At 40.2% G+C, this 21,801-nt stretch overlaps 1 protein-coding gene across 11 annotated transcripts in view; it reads left to right on the forward strand.

The window, feature by feature from the left end:
* Nucleotides 1-21,801, forward strand: part of diaph2 (diaphanous-related formin 2) — a 444,886-nt gene that overhangs the window by 153,231 nt on the left and 269,854 nt on the right. For all 11 annotated transcript variants that reach the window (XM_036568916.1, XM_036568915.1, XM_036568920.1 and 8 more), the window contains 2 exons: nucleotides 3,387-3,749; nucleotides 9,833-9,947. In XM_036568916.1, coding sequence (XP_036424809.1) covers nucleotides 3,387-3,749; nucleotides 9,833-9,947 — 478 coding nt within the window. The remainder of the gene's footprint in view (nucleotides 1-3,386; nucleotides 3,750-9,832; nucleotides 9,948-21,801) is intronic.

Raw genomic sequence — 21,801 nt, forward strand, 5'->3', positions numbered from 1 at the left:
AGATGTGTTTGTGAGAAGATGAAGAGTGATTGAGGCAGAGACGAAGCTGTGCAGTAGAGGATGATTAAGATTCCATCCCTGTGGCTGGAGGGCCTGGTGCTCGGCACGCACCGCCACAGAGGGCCAAGTCGACGCGGAAATGGCGGCGCTCTAATTTAGCAGCTAATTTGCTGCTATTTTCCTGTATTAATCTTAAAAGAGAAAATGGGACACAGCGGGCTGGAGATTGACAGACACATAATGATGGGAAGGGGTACGCGTCAAGGGGCTCCAGTTTCCTGCACAATGCTTCTACACCTTTTTAATTTCCCCTCTAATAAACAATCCACCTGCTGCATTGTGTAATCAAACACTCAGTAATGCAGATGAAAATGTGACTCGGCACATATTACTCCCCTCATCAGCAGAACAGGGGGTGGGGCACAGGAAGGCAGATTGCTTTGGAAAATTGGGAACTTTTTTATTTAGCTCTTTTGACAGACACAAAGCAAGTTAGAAAGGTGAAAAAAGAGAAGGAGAGAAAGAGATTGGTTTCTAATCATCCAAAGGTCAAATCATATCTGAGCTATGGTAAAGCTAATTGAAGCATTTGCATGCGTTTTGTCTCTAAAGAGTCTGACTGGCATATTATCGATGATTCTAAATACCTGTTTATGCTACTGAGTTCCAAAGTGGGGCAGACATGTCAAGACATTGCAGCTTTATTTCTTATCAGCAAAGCGATTCATTTTACTCCGTTTCCTCCGTAATGGCTTTCCTTTTGTGAAGATCCTCTCCTGAACTTCAGCAATAGGGGAGACAGTTATCTTATCAAGGTGGGAAGCCAGGGACCTTCCGAAGGCTTTGTTGCAAGGGCACACCATCATATTTGGACATAAACAATATGAACTGTCACCAAAGTGCGCTACTCAAAGGAAAAAAGAATAGATAGTTCTCCTGCACAGAGCCACTGGTTGCATCAGTGTTAAAGCCCGATTAGTCTTCTCATTACTGCAGCAGGTTCAGGTGGCTGCATCCTATTCATATGCTTAATCTATTAGCAAATTACAGAGGCAATTTACATGTTAATCAAGTCTAATGGTTTACTCTCATCTGTTACGCTTTATGATTAAATGAGATGAATCAGACTGCACACAACACTCTCCATATTTCATATCCAAATAAATAACGATGCTATCATTTTGTCAGTCAGCACATCACTCCTAGTATCTTTCTGATCCTTCTAATGCATGTGTGTTCTGTGATTTGTTTGAGAGCAAAAACATGATCATTTCAAACTCGTTCCCATGCTACTCTTGCTTTAGCAGATGCCAGGCTGTCCTCCTCCTGCTGTTGCCTGGCACGAGAGTGTCTACAGTGACCTGAAATGTGTGTGTGTATGTGCATTTTGTGTGTCTGTTTATGTGTGAGCTTTCTCTGAGGCCTGAGAAGTTTGATTATAGGCTGTTTTCTCATCAGAGGTGATATGGCTAAGTGTTACTCAGAGTTCAGGCTTTTTTCACCTCCTCCCTCTGCTCATCTCACTCATGCCAGTCCTGCATGGATCCAACATTTGCTGTCAGACAGATGCATGGACACAAATACACTACTGGACATGCATGCTCACATGCACACACTTTTAATTTAATCTATTTTTTTTTTGGGCAATTGTCCCCAAAAATTTGCAGGAGTGCACCAGCTACTTGAAATGACATCATATACATAGAAACCTTTAAGTACCTCTAAGCACAGTTTCCTTCCATTCATGTGACATATCGGACCTTTTGTTTAAAAATAGGGGCCAGATGTATGTATTCAAGAAGCCACAGCACAAAATGTGCTTTGATGCGGATAAAATACATATATGAAAATTAACACTCATTTAACAAAGCCTGTAGCTAATCATTCTAACTGCACATTGGACCACTTACTAATGGCACTTGAGGAGTAGTCTTTAAAAGGCATAATAAAATAGTGGGGCCAATAACAAGTTTGGAACATAAGAGAAAATGCAAGTTCAGTGAAGAAACGATAGCTGTGTTAATACCTACATTTTTTAGGGCTGAGCAATATGGCAAAGACATCACAATACATTTTCATAATAAATGAAACAATATTTTGTGGTTTGAACAGACAATAAAGTTAAATTTTAAAAATAGCATCAAAACTATGGGTACAGTGATTTTTATTTAAATTTCGCATACTCTTCTGCACTAAATCAAATTAAACAGGACTAATTTTGCTCTCTTTGTGATATAACATGCAAGTGATCACTGTTCTTTAAGTACTGATGCTATCCACAGAATGCTTTGAAAGCATATTGTCACTTAATACGACATAACGATACATATTTTTACGTTGCCCAACCCCATTTCTTTGCCACCAAAACATTCTACAAGGGCATAATAGAATCTTGAAAACAATGAAATGAAAAGTTAATGCTAATTCTGATTCTACTGTTTTTTCAATGCGTCTTTGAGGCCTGTGCCTCGGTCCGTTATGACTGTGGCCATTGATGGTGCAGCCTTGCAGTACGTGCGTTTGAGGCACTACAGCTAATTTATTTCTGCTTTTAAGTGGTGGAGAAAATTCTATGAAAGACTAGCGTCCTGTGCTTTCCAGACTTTGGTAAAGTTAATGTGCTTTAGAAAACTGAATGCATTCCATGACCCAAAGATAACAACACAGTTTTGCACAATACTTACATGTTAAGTGCAGTCTTTCAAATGCATATATGAGAGAGTAAAAATTAACATGGTGTTTTTCTACACAAAATCTGTTTTTACAATTGTGTTTAGTACATAACATGCTTTTTGGGCAGAATGTGTCCTGTTTTCATCCAAAACCTTAGGCTTAGTACATCTGGCTTTGTACATTTGTACTGCTTTCAGAAAGTGTTATGTTCCAGTTTTTCCAGTGAGGGCAGCAGACAGCCTGCTCCGGCTCCTTGGAGTACTGGCCTCTGCCTGGCATAGACTCTGCTGTACACACCACCCTAGCAGATACTCACCACTGCTGTGGGATTAGAGCCCAAGGGAAGGCCACGGTGGCCTTAATGCCTCTGTCTGCTTTTATCAGCTCACACAGGGAAAAAGATACACACACACACACACACACACACACACACACACACACACACACACACACATTTTTAGACTTGTTTCACAGTAGTCTCTTTTTGCTATGACACACTGTGCTTTCCCCCTTCCCCATCCTGTCCAACCACCAATATCACCGGCACTCTTCCCCAGCCTTGTATCACCCATTAGCCCTGATGGAGTAACGCACGTAATGGTGATAAAAGCCACAGCTTTTGAGTGTAGAGGCTGATGGGGGAGACTACAGTGGTTCAGAGCAGCCCCCTGTGTCTTTGTGGATATTTCTGACTCTTTTCTTTCTCCTTCCAGATTGCAGCAGGTCCTGGAGCTCCTGGTGCTGCTCCAAGTACTCTCTTGCCACCTGGGGGAGTCGCCCCTCCACCACCACCCCCTCCCCCTCCCCCACCTCCGCCTGGAGGAGGCCCACTTCCTCCACCCCCTCCACCTCCTCCCCTTGCGGCAAGCATGGGACCACCACCGCCACCGCCGCCACCTGGCTGTGGTCCTCCACCTCCACCCCCCCCACCTGGCGGTGGTCTTCCACCTCCTCCTCCTTTCTTTGGAGCTCCAGGTATCCCCCCAGCCCCACCTGTTGACAAGCTGCCTTATGGGCTGGAGCCCAAGAAAATCTACAAGCCTGATACAGTCATGAAGAGGATCAACTGGTCCAAGGTAAGAGATATGAATGCTCTAACAAAAGCTCCAAAGCTCATAAAACACAACTAAATCAGCACAAAAACGCACTGCCAAGTTTGGCCTTGGAGAATTTCTGAATTCTCAAAAGAGTTAGAGAAATCCACTCTAAGGTTAGTGTTAAATTGCAGCAGTAATTTAGTCTGAAATAGTCTGTGAGGAGTGAGAGAAAGCAGGGATGAAGAAGAAAAGGATGAAAAAGACGGCTTGTTTTGGAGCGAGTTGGCAGTCCAGAGCGCACGGGTACATGCAGCGTATTAAAGAGACTGTTGAGCCATGAGGTTTGCGACTCACCATTCAGCTTCTCTTTCAAGAGATCATGCGGTAAATAATTTTGTTAGCTCAAGTGTCCTTGTATCCTCACACTCTTAGCATAACTAAATGAAAAACAATGCATTACATAAGTCTCGTTACATTTAAATACCATTTCTATGGGCTAATCTTTGCATTCCTGTAGCTTAACCATCAATATATTCATTGCCTCAGGGGCCTGTTGAGTTTAAATCAGTAGTTAAGGGTGGAGGGAGGAGGATTGTGTTAAAATAGCAGTATCATAAATCAGTTTTAATTATGAGGGTCAGTGGCAAATAGATATATAATTAAATGCATAGTGTATGTAAGAAAGAAATAGAAAAGAATATTGTGTTTTTGTCCATCAATGTTCTCTCTCTGCAGCAGCCAGCATACATTATGCGATACAGTAGCAGAATGCATTAGTTCATGCAATCTTTGGGAATACCCACAGCAGTAAAGACTGCTAGCAAAGCCTGATCCATAGAATACTAACAGCTGTGGTGTAATTAGCATTAGAGGTGCTCTTACTCTAACTTTGGTCATCAAACAGTTTAGCTTTTTTCTTCATCAAAGACACAATTCATTTGAAAAAAGCCTGTGGAGTCCAGCATGTGGAAATTTAGCAAATCTGAAGAAGCAAATGCTAATGCTAAAAGACTTGAAAATAGAATTATTGGGATCAAAAAGAAAATGTTCTGTTTAATTTTATAACCTGAATAATATAATCCAGGCAAGTGCACACATGTTGTATTCAAATGCTGCTGCTGGTGCTACACCAATACCAAAATGTTGTAGCATAATTATCTATGACTTGTTGTGCTAAAGAGCCTGTTGCCTCTTCCTTTTGATGTAGCTCTTTATTTGATTCCAGGCTATTTGAATAAGAAACAGATTTTTCATTTAAGAATTTAAATTGCGAGTTTGGCCTATTAAAGAGTGTTATTTATATTGTGATTATTTATATTCCAACTAGTTATATGGCTAGCAAAAAGTACTGCTACTAGTGGGTTTCATGTGTTTGTTTAGCCCACACAATGTTAGCTATGGGAATTTAAATCAAAATAGAAATTGGCCATTGCCGATTTAGCTGTAAAGGAATTGAAATTGGCCATGCATCTGCTCCAAAGTGCTTGTAGTCTTTGCAAATTTCTCCCACCTTCAAGATATGTCATGTAAAGGGGGATTCCTAGTTTTTGGATTAAGCCAAAATGTTGTTCAGAGACTATTGCAGTACAGCTGTAGGAGGTGAGTAGGCACCTCCTATAGCTGTGATGGTTAATTTTTGTATTTTTGGCTTATTAATATTTAAGGTTTCTTTTTTAACTTTTTATTGCTCAGTGTAAGAACTTAGTATAGTTTAAGGTGTTGGTTCTAGATTTCTGTTTAATACATTTGTCAATTCTCTGTGATATTTCATTGCTTGGCCTGGTTAAAAACATACAGGGCAGGTTTCTTAACAACCTCAGATGGGAGGCAGCAGGCCTTGAACCTGGTGTTTTGCTTCAGATAAGTTCTTTGGAGAATCTTCCTTAGATACCAGGCAGCAGTGTTGAACAGCAGATATAACAGCTGTCCTGTGTAAGCAGAACCACATGAATGCGAATAGAGTAAGATTGATTATAGCAGCATCTGCAGAAAGGCAGGCTATGACACAACACTCAGCTTGCTCCGTATCTACACCTCATATACATATTTATAAGGTACACTGTAGGCAGAATGCAGGCAATGGCTGTTGCATCCATGAGTTGGGAACTTTTTGTATTTGTATTTACAATTAGGTGCACATCAAAGCACATGTAGTGTGCATCAAATGGTGTGTATGGAAATGTATATTAAAGCATAGATGTGCGTCTATGCATATGTCAGCGTGCACTGTATGGGCTAGCCTCCACACGCAAATAAGTGCATTTATGGGGAATTAGCCATACCTCTCCAGGCAGAAGAGTGGAGAAATGCAAATGGAGTGGCTAGATGGTCCTCCAAGGCATTCAGAAGCACTGGAGGTGTGTGCCTCAAGCAGAGTGACAATTACACAAAGTTACAATTATCCATCATCTCAGTTAGGGCCTGCTAGCCCCCAAGACCTTTTTTTTAAAAAGAAAAATCTGAATTGAAATGGAAATATAAATGAAAGAAACAGTAGGAGAGATTTACCCCCTGTGTCCTCACACATAGATCTGCTGAGACACGCACTCTCTCACACTCGCAGGCATTTTAGGATGTGATATGCATAGTAAAGCAGTGATCTCACAAATGCTGAAGAGAGAGAGAGAGAGAAAGAGAGAAAGAGAAAGAGAGAAAGAGAGTAGAGCACAATGAATGTGTTTTCTTTTTTTTTCTATAAGCACCCACTGGAGACTCCTCCATCTCTAACAACAGAGGGCAGAAAACAGTCAGATAGCAAAAGCAGCCAGGAGCAATAAAGTGAGGAAGCAGGATTTTTTTTCCCCTTTTTTTTTTAAAGCATGTAACAGATTTTCAAGCAGCCACGTTGGAGATTGTAGCCTGGAGGTGCTGTAATGTAATCTCTCCTACGGTTAGAACACCTACACAGGGGAGCAGCACACGTTTATGGAAAAGTAAATGATTGCTCGGTCTGTGTCTAAGGCCGTGCAGAGCAGCTCCATTTCTGCCCAGGAGTTAGTGTAGCCACCAAAGGCAAGAGGAAGCTAGAGTGTTTTACACCGCCGCTTCAGCTTGAACAAGGTCATGCTGCCTGGCTGCCTGACCGTGTTAATTACTGCATTCTGAGGAGCCACGCTCTTTGAAGAGAACACTTAAGAGGTTGCACTCTAACAAGCCCTCACACATAAGCGATAGCATTAATGTTGCTTATACATCTCTCACTGTATGACTGAGTTAAATTACAGTGATAACAGAGAGCAAATGGGGTCTAATCTTGTCCAGCGTTATGACTCAAGAAGGGTTCGTGGGTGAACGGGGGTGGAGTGTGCGTGTATGCATGCATACACATACGCGTTTCCAGAGTATGGAGGAAAATTGTGGGACAAAAGAAAATTTTCTGTATTTTTGAGTAAATACCATTGCCACTCTCATTGATTCACTCAGCTGTGGCTCTGATGGTGATGACGATTCCTCCTGTCCATGAAGACCCCAATTATGTTCAACAGAGATCTAGAATTGAATAGTTTATTTTTTGGAAACCAGTTTATAGACTGCAAGCAAGTGTGCCTCCACTCCCCCCAACCATGACAGAACTGCAATTATCTTAATTAGCACAACAATGCATCCCTGGTTTAAGAAAAGAAAATGAAAAATTCTTTCCAAAGGCATCTTTTCACATCTTGACTTAACCTCTTATTTTCATTTCACTTTTTGATGGCTGTTGAAATGAGATGTAATGATTGTGAATTTCAATATGAATGTGCCTGGCCAATTCTGCTTTACCATATACTGCAGAAAGCCACCTGTTTGGGCATTGCTTCTTCCTGGATTTAGTGGGAAAATCTATCTATGTCTGAGCAGAAAGAGATGGGCTGCCATACATTCAGCTAGTGGTATTACTAGGCCGGTCACGATCATGAAATTTTAGCTAAAGATGGGGGTGCACAGGTTACATGTCCAGTTTTTATTATTTATACTAAAATATTGTAATTATTATTTTACTTATTTATATGCCTTTGGGGGTCTCAGCTAGCCTACTACCTTTTACTTCTATCAACATTACACAATTGCTGTCTATCTGTTCTACATAATGTCTACATTTGGAACACAGGTTTGTCAGAAAAGGTCTGCCCCTTGAAGTAGACCATTCAGTTACCTCATACGAGAAGTTATTTTTGCCTGTTATTACCTTTGAAATACCTCTTTATAAAGTAGACACACCATTTTGTTCAAAATGCTGTTGTGAAAAATAAAATCGATTAAAAAAAATTCCCAATAAGACACAGAAAATTGTTTTCTTTTGTTTTGTTAGAATCAGTGATGTCATGTTCGCCCATGTGTTTGGAAGCTGTGGGTAATAATATTTTTTTTAGGTTTGTATATTTAGCCTGGCTGTTTAGTCTGAGATGTTTATGCAAAATGAGGAATTAGAATCATGCACCACATAAACACTGTAAGTGTGATTGACTGCTGATTTACATGTGCTGTGACCAACCGTTCTGAAGTTCATTAAATTTGCTTTAAACATGTTTGGGTGAATTAAACAGAATATAGAAGTGAAGCATTGACCTGCCCAGCCTTTATAAATCTATAGTTGTTTCCTTTTCCTCAGACAATTTAATGTCTTTCTCTGTATTTCAGTGACAAAAAAGAAAGACAACCTGCTACCGTAGCGGGCAAAAACTGATATATTAAATCTATGTGAAAATACTTGGCATTATTTCTGTTAATAATAGTGTCTCTTTTTGTTTTTAATATTAATTTACAAGCCATTACATATATGACAAAGCAGTAACTCAAACTGAAGATATTGCCGCCTGCCCCTACTTGTCTTATCAGATTTGCACCCCTTGTTGAATTGTACAAGGAAACTGTAAAAGTAAAAGTTTAAAGTGCCCAAAAGACTCATGACATGCCTCCTTTGTGTGCATGTATTCACCTCAAACCAACTGATGAACATGCTCAAAATTTGCATTCTGTTTGTTGCAACATTAAAATATGACTGAAAGCTAACAACTGTTGAAAATGACTCTGATCACCTCAAAGAATTGCGATCAGGCGATTATGTAATAATTACGACGGGCCTGTTGATCACACCACATCTTCATTAGCGTTAATGATCATTGACTGAAGCAGACTTGACTGAATGAGCATTGAGTTTTGCTGCTTGATTTTCATTTCGTTTTCTTTCATATTGGTGCTGCTCTTCAGAAACAACCCGGTTTCTGCTATTCTGACCTTTGTGTGACTGCTCTTCAACTCAGCACTCTGAAGTAGCAGTGCGTTTACAATGATATGCAGCTGAAGTGGAAGCCTCTCGGGTCCTCCACTGCCAGCCTGTCTGCCCACTCGCACCTCGGGCTAATGATGTGGGTATGAAAGTGCTTTGCTGAAAGCCTATCAGAACCATGATGGTTCTGAGTGTCAGAGCCTTACTGAGTATTGTTGCCATCGCCATCCTCTTCATCCTCATTGTCTTCATTTTCACTCTCAGCTTGAGGCCTCGTGGGACACATCAGGGCCGTGACCCCACATCACTCAATTTGCTGTCCCTAACAGTGCCTTGAGTGTGTTTTATTATGTTTTAGGCATGCTTGAGAAATTGCTGTTAATCCTTTGTCGCTGATCAGAAGGCAATCTGTTGTGCTGAGTGATTTTTATCCTGTAGCGTCAAGAGCGGTGTTAATTTTCCCGATGAGACCTTCAAAGTCACGGTTTCGGCAGGGCCTACCAAAGCCTAATTATTGTGCATATTGGCTGAGATGGCACTGGGCTGTGTGCTGACGATTCCCTCTGTCTGGTGCTGTAATGAACTGGAGGGAATGAGGCAGAGATGATGAAGGGGAGGAGGTCACTTGTCTAAGAAGCGTGAGTGAAAAAGAGAAGAATCACACACTTTAAACTCACACTATTCCCTACGGCTTCTGCCCTTGGCCTTGATCGTGTTTCTAATACCACACCTGAATACTGGGGGGTTGGGGGTGTTTTGCACTCTTGTGTGAGCACTTCAGCAGGAAATACAATCAACATTATTTTATCGACCGTCTTTTTGATCTTGTGTGTGTGTGTGTGTGTGTGAGGATGCACACACTTTCATGCGTGTTTTGTAGCATGAGTGTAATATGGTTGCTCTGTGCTTGCAGATAGTGCCTCAGGAGATGGCAGAGAATTGCTTTTGGATCAAAGTCAAAGAGGAGAAGTTTGAAAACCCGGACCTATTTGCCCAGCTCTCGCTTGCCTTCTCGTCCAAGTCCAGAGGTAAGCAGGGCCGTCTCATTCTCCCACCCGCTAATTACACACACATGCCTCATTTAAGCTGCCCGCTGCTGGGTGGCAACAGCTTTCATCTCACCAAACTGTAGGAAACCATTTGTCTCTGTGAAATCTTAATTATCTTTATAAAACTGTCTTGTTCTCTTCCCTCCTTCTTTCTTCTGGCTTTCGACAATCAGGCTGAAGAAGCACTTTGGTGAAATCTCTGTGCCAATTAGCAGAGCTGTAGAGCAGGATTGTGTTTGTGTGCCAGTGTGAATTCAGTTTACAGAACTTGTTCATTTCTCTCTCTCTCTCTCTACCCCCCCACTCTCTCTATCTACCCCCCCCACCACCATTTGTCTGTGCCGTATACTGTATGCTGAAAGGCTGTGGGTTTGGGTAGGGGCAGAGTACCGGCACGCTCGGTTACTCTGGCTGTCTTTCCGCTCCAGTGGCTGCCCCTCTAGAGGAAGAGCGAGAGAGAGGAGAAGGCCAGGGAGTTCCACTCTTGTTCTGGCCAGTTTGTTTTCTCAGATACACATACGGTTTACCTAAACTTGATTATTCGCAGCACTGAAGTGGGTGGTAGTGGATTTTTCCCCTGGCACTGCAGCTAGTCTGAATATGTCTGACAGTGACGATGGACGTAGTGGCCTAATGCCTACAGTATAAAAGCGACGATATATTAAACCTGTTTGCGAGTGTCTATGCTTTAATGCTACTGGTGAGAGTTATGGACGTTTTCCCCTTTTTGAAACTTTTAAGCCATTAAACTGAGGCCATATCTTGTTGCAGTCAGATCAGTGTGCGTGTACACTGCTTAAGAGCTTTAGCTGATTGGAGAACAGAGCATATAGAAGAGTCAGTGAGTAAATCCATGACTGTTTTTATTGTGCATTCTGTACAGAGAATATAATGCAGTATTGTTTACAATAATATATGTAACAAGATCTAACATACTAAGAAACAATATAGACGTGCGGAGCACAAAAACATTTTGCAGTGCCTTGCAGAAATTGCACTATTGCAGCAGCAATAATAAGTTGCACCATTAAACACAATGAAGGGACAGATGGAAACAGTTAGAGATATACAAGAGTAAAAATAACCTTAATAAAGTCACTAGTAAATAAAAATGCGTGAGTTGAACCAAGTCTTTAAAGATTTATTCAATTTCTCTTCTATTTCTCTGTAATCTCTGATGCTCTCAGATCCTTGGGGAGATGCTTCACCATATGTTTTGGTCGTGGTTTTAGGAACAGCTAATATATCCAACAAATCTAAAAAAAAGTATACATCTAAGAGGGAACTAATATACTGTGTATTCCCAGAAGATACTGTCTTGGCACATGCCTCAGTGATATATCAGATGTGCACTTCTGGCTTTATAGACAAATCTATAGATATTATATAGATATTAGTTGTTTTTTTTTTTTTTAAGGAAGTGGTGTGAGTGTGTGTGGGGGGGTGGTGGATGAGTGGTGGTCTTGTTGTTCACTGGTGTACTTGTGTTCTGTCTGTTTCTACCCCCTGGCTTTGCTCACTGAGAATAGTAGAAAAGAGTAGAAGGGGTCACCGCTGCTTGAAAAGCGTTCTGACTGATGAACGTGGGCCGGGCTGCTTGTTAATGTGTGTTCAGAGTCATTACTGGGGGTGTATGTTTCCCTGTTCCTTTTAAATGCAGCCTGTTCCTGTAAAATGGAACACATTTTTCCAGCTTATTGGCATTGGGTTCTCAGCTTAGGCTGTGTCTCTAGTGTTATTTCTTATGTTTTGCTGTTTGAAGGCTATACCTTCTGTAGGCTGGCTCTGCAGGTAAAGTGTATGTATGTATGAGAGGTGTTCCTCAGAGACCAACATTTGGCTCAGTTCCTATCAATTACGCCTTGAGCAAACCCACTGATTCAGCGTTTTTCAGCTGTGCTGGTGAACCCAAACTGCATGTCCTCATGAATGAAATATGCTTTCAGGCTTTGATAGCAGAAAAACAGTTTTTAAGCTGAAGTTAGAAGTTTGGGAACAGAAGGTTTGAAGTGAGCAGGGCATGATTTCAGTAGTGAAGATGGACTTGATATTTCTTTACATCAAAGGAAATGAAATGTTTTATAGGGGTGTTCAGTTTCAATTTGATCGATTCTCTGTCCACTGCAGTGCTCTTACTGTAGTATCAAGAGTCTGACTTTGTCATGCCCATAGACACAGTGCTCTCTTTTTTTTCTTTAATGGTGGACCTTAGCTGTTTTCTCAGTGCCTTCAGTGACTTGCAGGCTTTGGAAACTGGGTGCAGCTGGCCATGGTCTCCGAGGCTGAATTGGTTCATAAGACCTCACAGACGCTCAGTATTACCACACACTATAAATCCTCACTATGCAGCTGCCAAAACAGTCACTGCTCCAGCCTAGCTTCATTTGTCTGCAGAATTGCCCCTTTATTTATGTAGTGGTGAAGTTGGCCTACTGACTATGAGTTGGTAAGAGCTTTTTCCTTTCTTTTTTTTCTGTTCTCTACTCCTGGCTGGTATTTGTAAGTAAAGCTTGTGTCTGGGGATGGCTGGACTGTGAAAGATGAGCCAAGCAGGTGTAACTGTGTTCCCCGTAGAGCTCCCCTCTGAAAATGGTGCAAAAAGGGCTTTGTTAACTCTGCGCACCTCCCAAGTCCCAGTTGTTACTAGTGTTGTTGAGAAATATCATACCTTTCTCTCTCTCTCTCTCTCTCTCTCTCTCTCTCTCTCTCTCTGTGTCTCTCTCTCCCCCTCTCTCTCTCTCCCCCATTCTCTATCTCTTTGCCAAGACTGCAGCATTCTTCTTTGGATCTCCTTTATACAGCTTCCTTGCCCATCGCAAACTGCTGGGTGTTTAATGCGTCAACAGCAACTTCAAGCAATGGACCTGCGCCCATTTATGAGAATGAGATACCTACTGTATTTCCAATTAGACTACCTTGCTGAAGTAACAACAGTAAATTTCAGCTAAAGACCAGTAGTATTGACAGAGGGCTTGTGAAAGCATATGTTTTAACAAGATATAGGACAGTAGACCTTTTGTTCATTTATGTATCAGACAAGTTGTGTGTGCTGGGACAGAGCTGCAGGGACAGTGATCACTGTACTATGAATCGTGATCTTTCTATAGCAAATATATTTACCACTTTATGTACTGTAAGTTTAGGGAAATGACACCATGATCTTTGGCATACCTTAAAAGCCAAAAGAGAGACATGTACTACTTTTTAAATGTTTGACATAGGTCATGTTGGAATATTGGTGCAACAAACACTATAGATAGATATATAAATAGATAGATGGACAGATAGATAGTTTTATTAGTTAAAATATTTGAGAATGGTAAAAAAAAAAAATAATAAATAATGGGTATTTCACCACTTCCATGGAATCAGAAATATATAATGTATGTGTTGTTACCTGTTTCAACTAACTACATGCTTTAGAGCTCTAACTTAAGCAACATTACTATTCTAATTGGATTAGTTTAGCACTATTTGAATTGCATTAGTTTATCAGAGGGACATTTGTAAAAATATTTTTTTTTTGTCTCTCATCCAAATGGCGATAAAATAACCACAGCAAGAGCAAGTTTTTAGTGGGTTGTATTTCATTTGATCAGAATTTAACTTTCCAAAAAATAAAAAAAATAAAAATGCATTGTGGTGATATGTGCATATGTGAAAATAAAGTAGTGCTTTTTTACCTGTAGCTGTCTTGATAATCTCTCCTGTAATCAGCCTCCAGGTTCTGGCTTTTCTGATTGAGTTTATTTTCCTTGTCCTCCTGATAATGCTCTTTGAAGTTATCCCACCCAGACCAACTAAATGGTTGAGTGATTCTGATACTTGCACTAGGAGACCAAATCTAGTGAGTAGTAGCAGTCAGAAGCCTTTTTGTTTTTTCTAATGTGAGGCGACATCTTTCTGGAAAAATACAGAGGTGTGTATCCACATGAGACTAAAATGGCCAGTAATTTTCCCAGGGCAAAAATCACCAGGTAGCACCTATAAAAGAGGAAATTACCCCAGGACCCCATGTGAATTTGTTCTTGTACAAAAAGAGTTATTTTCTTTTTTTCCATTCATTAAAATGAAATACCTCTTGAGAATATTTAGAATATTCAAATATGTGAGAGAGTATTTGAATTTTCTAAAATAACCATGTGTGGCAGTTGCAGCCCCACCTTTAACAGCCCTGCCCCAGTATGTGAAAGGTAGGCCATCTTATACGCCCCAAAAAGAGCCCTCTTTTACAGATGGAGCTGGCCAAATGCTCAGAGAATTTTAAGAGGCCCCCTTGAGTTGTTTCCATTTGTTGAGCCCTATTTGAATTTGCTTGGCAATCCAGCTTCGTACTTCATTTCTGTTGTGATGTTGTTTTTGTTTTAGCCTGTGTTTGGCCTTTCCACGCCTTCTCTCTCTATCTGTCTCTCTCTTTCTCCCCCTCTCTCTCTCATTTCTTTTCCCCCAGACTCCCTAAACTTGGTGATATCAATCAGGGATTCTGCCTGTATGTCAGCTCAGGGGATCAAATCAGATGCACTCGTGAATTGAGCGTGCAGCATGGCCTGCTCCGTTTGAAAAACAACTCAGCGCCTTGGATTTTCAGCACTGTTGAAATAAGATTGATGTTGGCAGAGTTTCCTCTCCTCTTGCCTAATAGGTTTTCTTTACTGTTGACATCTATTCTCAGACAGATAGGGCACATATGCTTCAGTGAAATTATGACATGTGGTGTTTGTTGTTTTCAAAATATAAAGCACATCGACAAGGCTGCACTCCTTAATAGTGGCATGCTACAACATTTAACCATGAACAGAAGTACAGGAAATTACTGTTTGAATGCTTTCATCCATGTAGGCACAATGTTTTTGCATCAGTTTTAAGTGCAAATTGATGATGTATGAAGCCATAAGAAGGTATTGTGGTCTTTTCTTTGCTCATTCTGTTGATTTTCAGTGGTCGCATGGAATGGATATTGTAGCTCAGGCTAGAACTGTGAGTGGCACTGTAGATGGATGGCTCCAGCCTGTGCGTGTGTTGAGTGCAGTGTGGAGAGGGTGGCTCCTGGTTTCTCAACAGATGGAGCTCTGAAGCAAGGTCTAATGAAGATGTATTCTGATAATTGATCTGTCAGTGCAGGAGTAATTCACGGTGAGGGCGGAGCCCAGGGCAACACTCGACCCTTCGGTGCAGGGGCGCCATCACTTCCTGTTTTCTAATGGCCATCATGCCTTTAATGAGAGAGAAAGAGAAGGAGAAAAGGAAAGTGAGAGTGAGTGAGTAGGGGGCGTTTAGGTTGTGCAGGGCCATGCATCTTTCTGAGGTACAGTAGCTAAGATGAGATTAATTCTTGGCTCTGTCTGGTAATGCAGTCAATTTAAAACCCTTGAGGAACACATTTATGCTATCACTCCGCTCAGACTGCTGTTGACTGTCTGTGTTTTGGTTAGAACTTGATGCTTCTCCAAGCACTTTGCATTTTCTTTTTGTCACACTGTATGCGTTATGAATGACACATTCTCTTTTGTTTTCACAGGGTTGAGGCTTATGTTAATTAATGTGAAAGTAAATGTGATTGCACTCCAACAGTCTTTTTCGAGCTGTGACTGTCTGCACTGTTTGGATGCTTATGCTGTAGGTTGTGGTGTGAAAGCATGCGTGTGAGTTTTTGTCTGTGTGCGTTTTTTGCGAAAGTGTCATATGCTATCGACGCCCAGTGCTCTCCGGGCCAGATGTGTCGTTTGACCCTAAGTATGCAGTTATGCATCATGTAGCTTGAAAAATGCAAAATGTGCTTCTCATCCGCATACCTATGCATTTGTGGGAGGGTTACTCAAAATGTGGGTGAATCTCCAAGAAATGTGTGAAGATGTTGGCTGATTACATATTCTGGTAACACCGCAGTACATAGGGGCATTATAATGCCCTTTTAATGCATTTAAACTGGCTTTTCATTATTACCATATTAAGCAATAACCAAATAAGGTGAATTAAATAAATTCCGGAGCACTTTTATTTGTCTATTATCCATCATAATCTTTTGCACAACATTTATTTGTCCAGTAATATGCTTGCGCTGCACCTTATCAAGTCAGTAACTGCTAATTAACTGGCAGACCAGTATTGCTTTATTAAGTAAAATGGGCACTTTTAAGCATTTCTCAAAGCATTTTTGTGTGTTATACGTGAATCTTTTGCGCATCATTTATTGATATGATGATATTCAACTAGTGCTTTGATAAGACTATGTGTTGAGATCCAATCTAGCAGGTTAGGGACTAACTTGAAGCTACCTTAATAAGCACCTTTTATGAAAACCCCATTTTCAAACAAGGATTGTTTAAACTACTAAATAATACTTACTTTACTAAATATTAACTATAAATATAAGCATCTGTTTTAGAAAAGAAGGTCAATTTGTCTTTCTTTTTGGAGTTAGTTGATAATTTACTGTTAAGACATTTAAAAGAAAATAAAGTTTAAGTAAGAGTTTTACACTAAGAATATAATGCAAAATATACAAAGTGCTCTGAAAAAATTACTGCTGCTCTACTTACTGCTTAATAAAGAAGTTAATTAGCAGTTACTGGCTTGATAAGTTAGTTACCAGATAATTTGCTTAATAAGGCCTAAAATAGATGTAATAATGGACACCAAAAACGTTGTGCAAAAAGTTATGATATATAACACTCAGAGTGTTCTGGAAAATTCTTAAATTTCACCTTAGCTATTGCTTAATCAAGTGTTGAAATATGAAGTGTGACCCATATTCCTTTTGATTTACCAAGGTCTCAGCTTGCAGTTCTGTATGAATTTTCTGTCTGTCCTGAGCTTGTTGACTCTGCGTCACACAAGCATAATGTAGTAGTTTGTTTGCGTGACTAACTGCAGCCTTAGTAAACTGAACATTACTTTCAAAACTATAGGCTCATACTGGCCACATGTCAAGGTGCATTTTTTACAGCATCTGGACTTCTGCTGTATGTGTTTCTGTGCTGGTCCACCTCTCTGCCCATACTGAAAGAGAGCCAACTTTTCCACACAAAAAGAGCACCTCTGAACTGTCACAAACTCAGCTACGTGACCTCAGCTCTGACAGAGGGCTCTAAACAGACCCCCCCCTATTTATCAACCAAGATCTGATCAAATCCCCTTCAACCTCTGTTTGCCCACTCACAGCTTTCCACTGCTGCATGCACAACCGCAGCACCCAGACAGCCCCGGCGCTCCCCCACCGCGCCTCAGCACCTGAACTGCTTCAGAGCTCAGAGGCAGTGCGCTAATGACCCCAGTACTGCCGCCTGTAATGATGGAATCAGCAGGGGTTTAGCTGCCTCCCTGGCTCTCTAATAAGTCTATAATAACTCTGTTAACACCAAAGCCTGACCCTTTTGTGATCAAAAGCACTCATGCGTTCAAGGCCTCAGATGATCCGCAGCCCTTCCTGTGCTTCTTCCTTCGGGAAGGTCTACCAGTGCTGAGCTAGGGTCTCTGCCCAGGCCTCTCCTCTGTGATTATCGTACGCAATTAAAGGGCTTGTTTGTTGGGGTGCTTTCCTCTTCCTCCTTTGACAGTGTTGCCAGTACAGGTGTCATCTGTCTGTGTTTATTTGTTTTCTGTTTGGGTGTTTCACTTTCCTGCAGGGAGACAGGGAGAAAAAAGGGCTATGTGGTACTAAGGATATATCATCAAAACTAGTTTTCCAGTGATAATTTTAGTGGTAATGGTAGATAGCAAAAATATAGTGAACTACAGTATATGTAATTTGCCAGGTGCTTCAAATAATTTTGAAAGAATAGTTAAAAATAAATGATAACTAAACAAATGCCACATTTCCTTTGTGGAAATCTTTTTTTCAACACTTTTTAAGTTTCTTCTTTGACATTTTAAGTGAATGTCAATTTCGTAAGACATTCTTTTCATAAAGTAGCAGTAAGAATAAAATAGAACTTTAGTGGTAGCTCACAGCACTTGGACTATGTTTGGACTGTGTTTTTAGGGTGGTACAGTATATTGTTTTTATTATTATTATTATTATTTTAGATTAAATTAGAAAAAAAATAGGCAGAAGCAATTAGCTTTTGCAATGTCATATCACCAAAGGCTGCAATATGCAAAAGAGCCCTTTAATAAATCACACAAAATGTTATTGCATGCTAGGCATCCTGAACAATATCAGATTATGCAGAAGAAAGTCCTCATGGAATTCACATGAAGTAGCAAATGTAAATAATTTTTGTCAAAAGTGCAATATATTATTTTGTAATATATTGAAAAAGTTTTCTTTTTTTGAAATATGACAAAAAAAGCTGAACAATATTTTTTTATTCAGTGGTTTATATACTGCATTACACTATCCTAATATAATTCTATTAAAAAGGGCTAATTATGCTCTATTTGTAGTGATATATGCAGTTGATTGGTGTCCTGTCTGTGCTAATGATATCCACAGTATGCTCAGAAAATAACACTGTGAACTAATGCATCACAATAATGATAAAATATCATGATATTGTCGATAATATATTTTGTCTATATTATGTAACCCTAGGATTTCTGTGTGGTTTGGAGAATTGTGGCCTTTGTAACTCATGAGTAACATAGCAGAAGAAGCAGAACCTGATTAGAGTTATTTCAATACAATCCAATCATTCAAAGCCCCATGGCATATGAATGGGAGGCTACAGTGGAATTGTTCTCCTGCCTGGCTCATATTAACAGTTTGGTCTTAATGACAGAGTAAAATAATAAAGCAGGCTTTTGATAAGCGGCATGTTAAAGTGCTGTGAACAGGGGGTTTGATCATTCACCATGTCTCCCCTAAGGACAGAGCTGTTTATTGCTGATGCCGTTTATTGCAAATGGAAGCACCTGCCAGAGCAACACTGTCTGCATGCCTCTGCGCTCTCTCTCTCTCTCTCTCTCTCTTTCATATTCTCTCTCAGTATCTCTCTCTTTTTCTGCACTCCAGAAAAGCGCTTTTCCTTGGACCTCTGCATGTCCATCTGGGTTCAAGGGTGCCCAGTCTCAAACTACAGGCTCAAACACACACATACATGCATGTACACAGAGAGTCTCCTCACCATGGATCACAATTTGGCATACACACTTTGATAAAGCCATCCCATTTTATACTTGCCTCCAAGTGAAGCACTAGTGTCCTTGCCAATACTTGTTTATAACCTCAGACACATAACCATGGCTCTGTACTTTTTGGCCTGTGATAATCAGATTTAGCATACTGCAGAGGAGTTAATCAAATTCTGTTGTATTTATACAAAAACAGTGACTCTGAGGGCTTTGGGCTCCGTCTAATGGCATGTTTGTGAAAAGAAAACGATTTCTCTAATTGCCCTCATATGTAGGGACAATTTGTCTCGACAAAGCGGATATGGCCCATGCTAATTTTTCTCTGTTTGGCGCTGCCTGCCCACTGTGCTCCTTCCAGGCCCAGGCCCAGTGCATCACTCATCTTTGCCATGGTTTAATAAATCACATATGAGGGAAAATGAGATAGTTAAATATTAATGGAGTGTAATGAGTTTATTGTGCATTAGCAAGACCATGGGGGGTGACCTGGGCACAGTGCGTCAGTGCCGGAGGTTGAAGCGCTCTCACGTTCTACCCCACCTCCCTCCGCCCCCATTTGCAGCTCATATTGCTTTGCTGTGATGTCCCACTGACTTTAATCATCTTAACTCTGAGGGGACCTATTTAGGAAACCACTGCACTTAACACCCCATCCAAAAATATAACCCTCTTTTAAGACCTGTCTCATAGAAACCCTAAAAACTTCCAGTCAGCTCTTGCGCTCATATATCCTCCTCTACGGGATGCACTGAGGTAAAACGAGTAAAGGTGCTATTTTTTTTTGTGCAGTGTTTGGACCCAGACATCTTAGTTCTTGTTTGTTTATGGTCAGGCTGATAATCTTGACTCCCTGGGGAAGTTTCCATTAATTCTCTGCTCTAAATGTAGGTGATGACCGTCTTTAACTGCACACTGATCTTGATGAAATGTTTCATATGTATACTACTGACTACCATTGGCATCACTGTTTAAAAGCTTAAAATCAGTGATTTCAATAATGCTAAGCCATTTGGTTGCAGATTAATGTATAAAATGTTTATAATCTGCTAGTCATGTGCAACTTCAAAGTTTTCAAATAACAGCTAGGAAACTGAAAGTGCAGAAAGATAACTAGATGTGTAGTTGATTCAAAAATGGCAGAGAAACTATATAACATAAAGAGTGAAGTTATTATAAAATTAATATCCAAAATGTTTCTGAACTGAAGATCATATTTTAAGGCAAATAACAAAATGATTGTAAACAGATTGTATTGCAGTGTATTATTTATCATTTAATAAAGGTAAATCCTTGGAATATCAAATAAAACATTTAAAATACCTTTTGCTGTCTAGTTTATAATATTTATATCGGACTTACATAAGCTATTGTTGTATATAAAATAACAAAAATATTTTAATTTGACAAGCAATTCCAAACCTTTGAACAACAGGCACTCTAAATCTGTTGTTTTATGCTTTATTATTTGCAGTACCAGTATGTTTTTTCATAATCTTCAAGACATTTTGTCTGTATTACTTGCATTACAGCCTGTATTACCTAAAAGTTCTTTTACAAAAAATAACTTTTGGCAAAACAGTCCAAGTGGTTTCCTCATGAAGCTGCGAGAAGAATGCAAAGAGTGAGTGGTGATGATAATGAATGAATGAATTATTCCCTTTATGTTGTTTCATTCTTCACTATTATATGGCTTTTCCACAGGAGAAACTGTTTGGTCTGGAGATGTCTCTGTAGTTTTGAGGGTTTTAGTGCTCCATTTGAAATAAACCACACTCCTCCACTCAGTGGGCTTTTGAATTAGCGCCACAGTGAACAATAAAAATAAACCTTACTTGATATCTGCTTCTTTGTCATTAGTTTATCAGTTGAGTTTAACAACTCAGGTTGCTGATGCTCGGCCAAAAAAACACATCTCTTTGCTATAATTTTAAGGCTCCTCTGTTGTTTTTATCAGTTGCAGCTCGAGCTGCAGGAACGATATGAGAGCAATGAGTCTGTAAAGAGCCAGACGTTAAAACAGGCAGATTATGCTGACAGTACAGCGTTGACATGCTGCTAGAAAAAGAATAAAGTAGGCTCTACTGATGAATTCCCTAGATTCTAATAAATTTCCTCGTTTCTCATAAAATGCATTCCCACCAGCAGTGAACTGAACAGGGTTCGGTTGGAAGCGGGAAGGTTTTTGCCAGAGCGGTTGAGCTGTTTGATGTAGACCCGAATACGGGTGGAATGTTCACACATGTCAAAACGGAGCGAACTAAAGAAAAAAGTTTGATAGGTCCCCACCGAATGGAGAAAGCATGCCAAAAATCCTCTCCATCTCTGGCTAATAACCAGAGGAATTGTAGAGAGGAGAATTACCACTCTGTGATCTTCTGGGTTTCTCAAACGCTAGAGGGAGTCCAAAATAAATGATGGAGCATTTGAGCAAAATCATAGTTTGTAAATGCTTAAACATTTTTATGTAAAAGAATACATTAATTTCCTGAACACTGAACAGCATAAAACATTTTAACACTGCTGTTACATATTTTAAGAGCTTTTAAACTCGAGCTGTAGGAGTTTAAAATGACGCCTCATGTACGTCCATGACATCTGTGAGCGCAAACAGCTAATGAGCTGCTCCACTCGCCAACCAATAAGCCCTCACTAGCAGTAATGCTAGCATGCTGCTGCCCAAAACCCATTTGGTATAGTAAAAAGGAAATATATAGGTAAGTTTTCTTTGCCTTTTTAGTGAAATACATCCTTACTTTCTAAA

Source organism: Colossoma macropomum, unplaced genomic scaffold (assembly GCF_904425465.1).
Source record: "Colossoma macropomum unplaced genomic scaffold, Colossoma_macropomum, whole genome shotgun sequence".
In the NCBI taxonomy this organism is placed as follows: domain Eukaryota; kingdom Metazoa; phylum Chordata; class Actinopteri; order Characiformes; family Serrasalmidae; genus Colossoma; species Colossoma macropomum.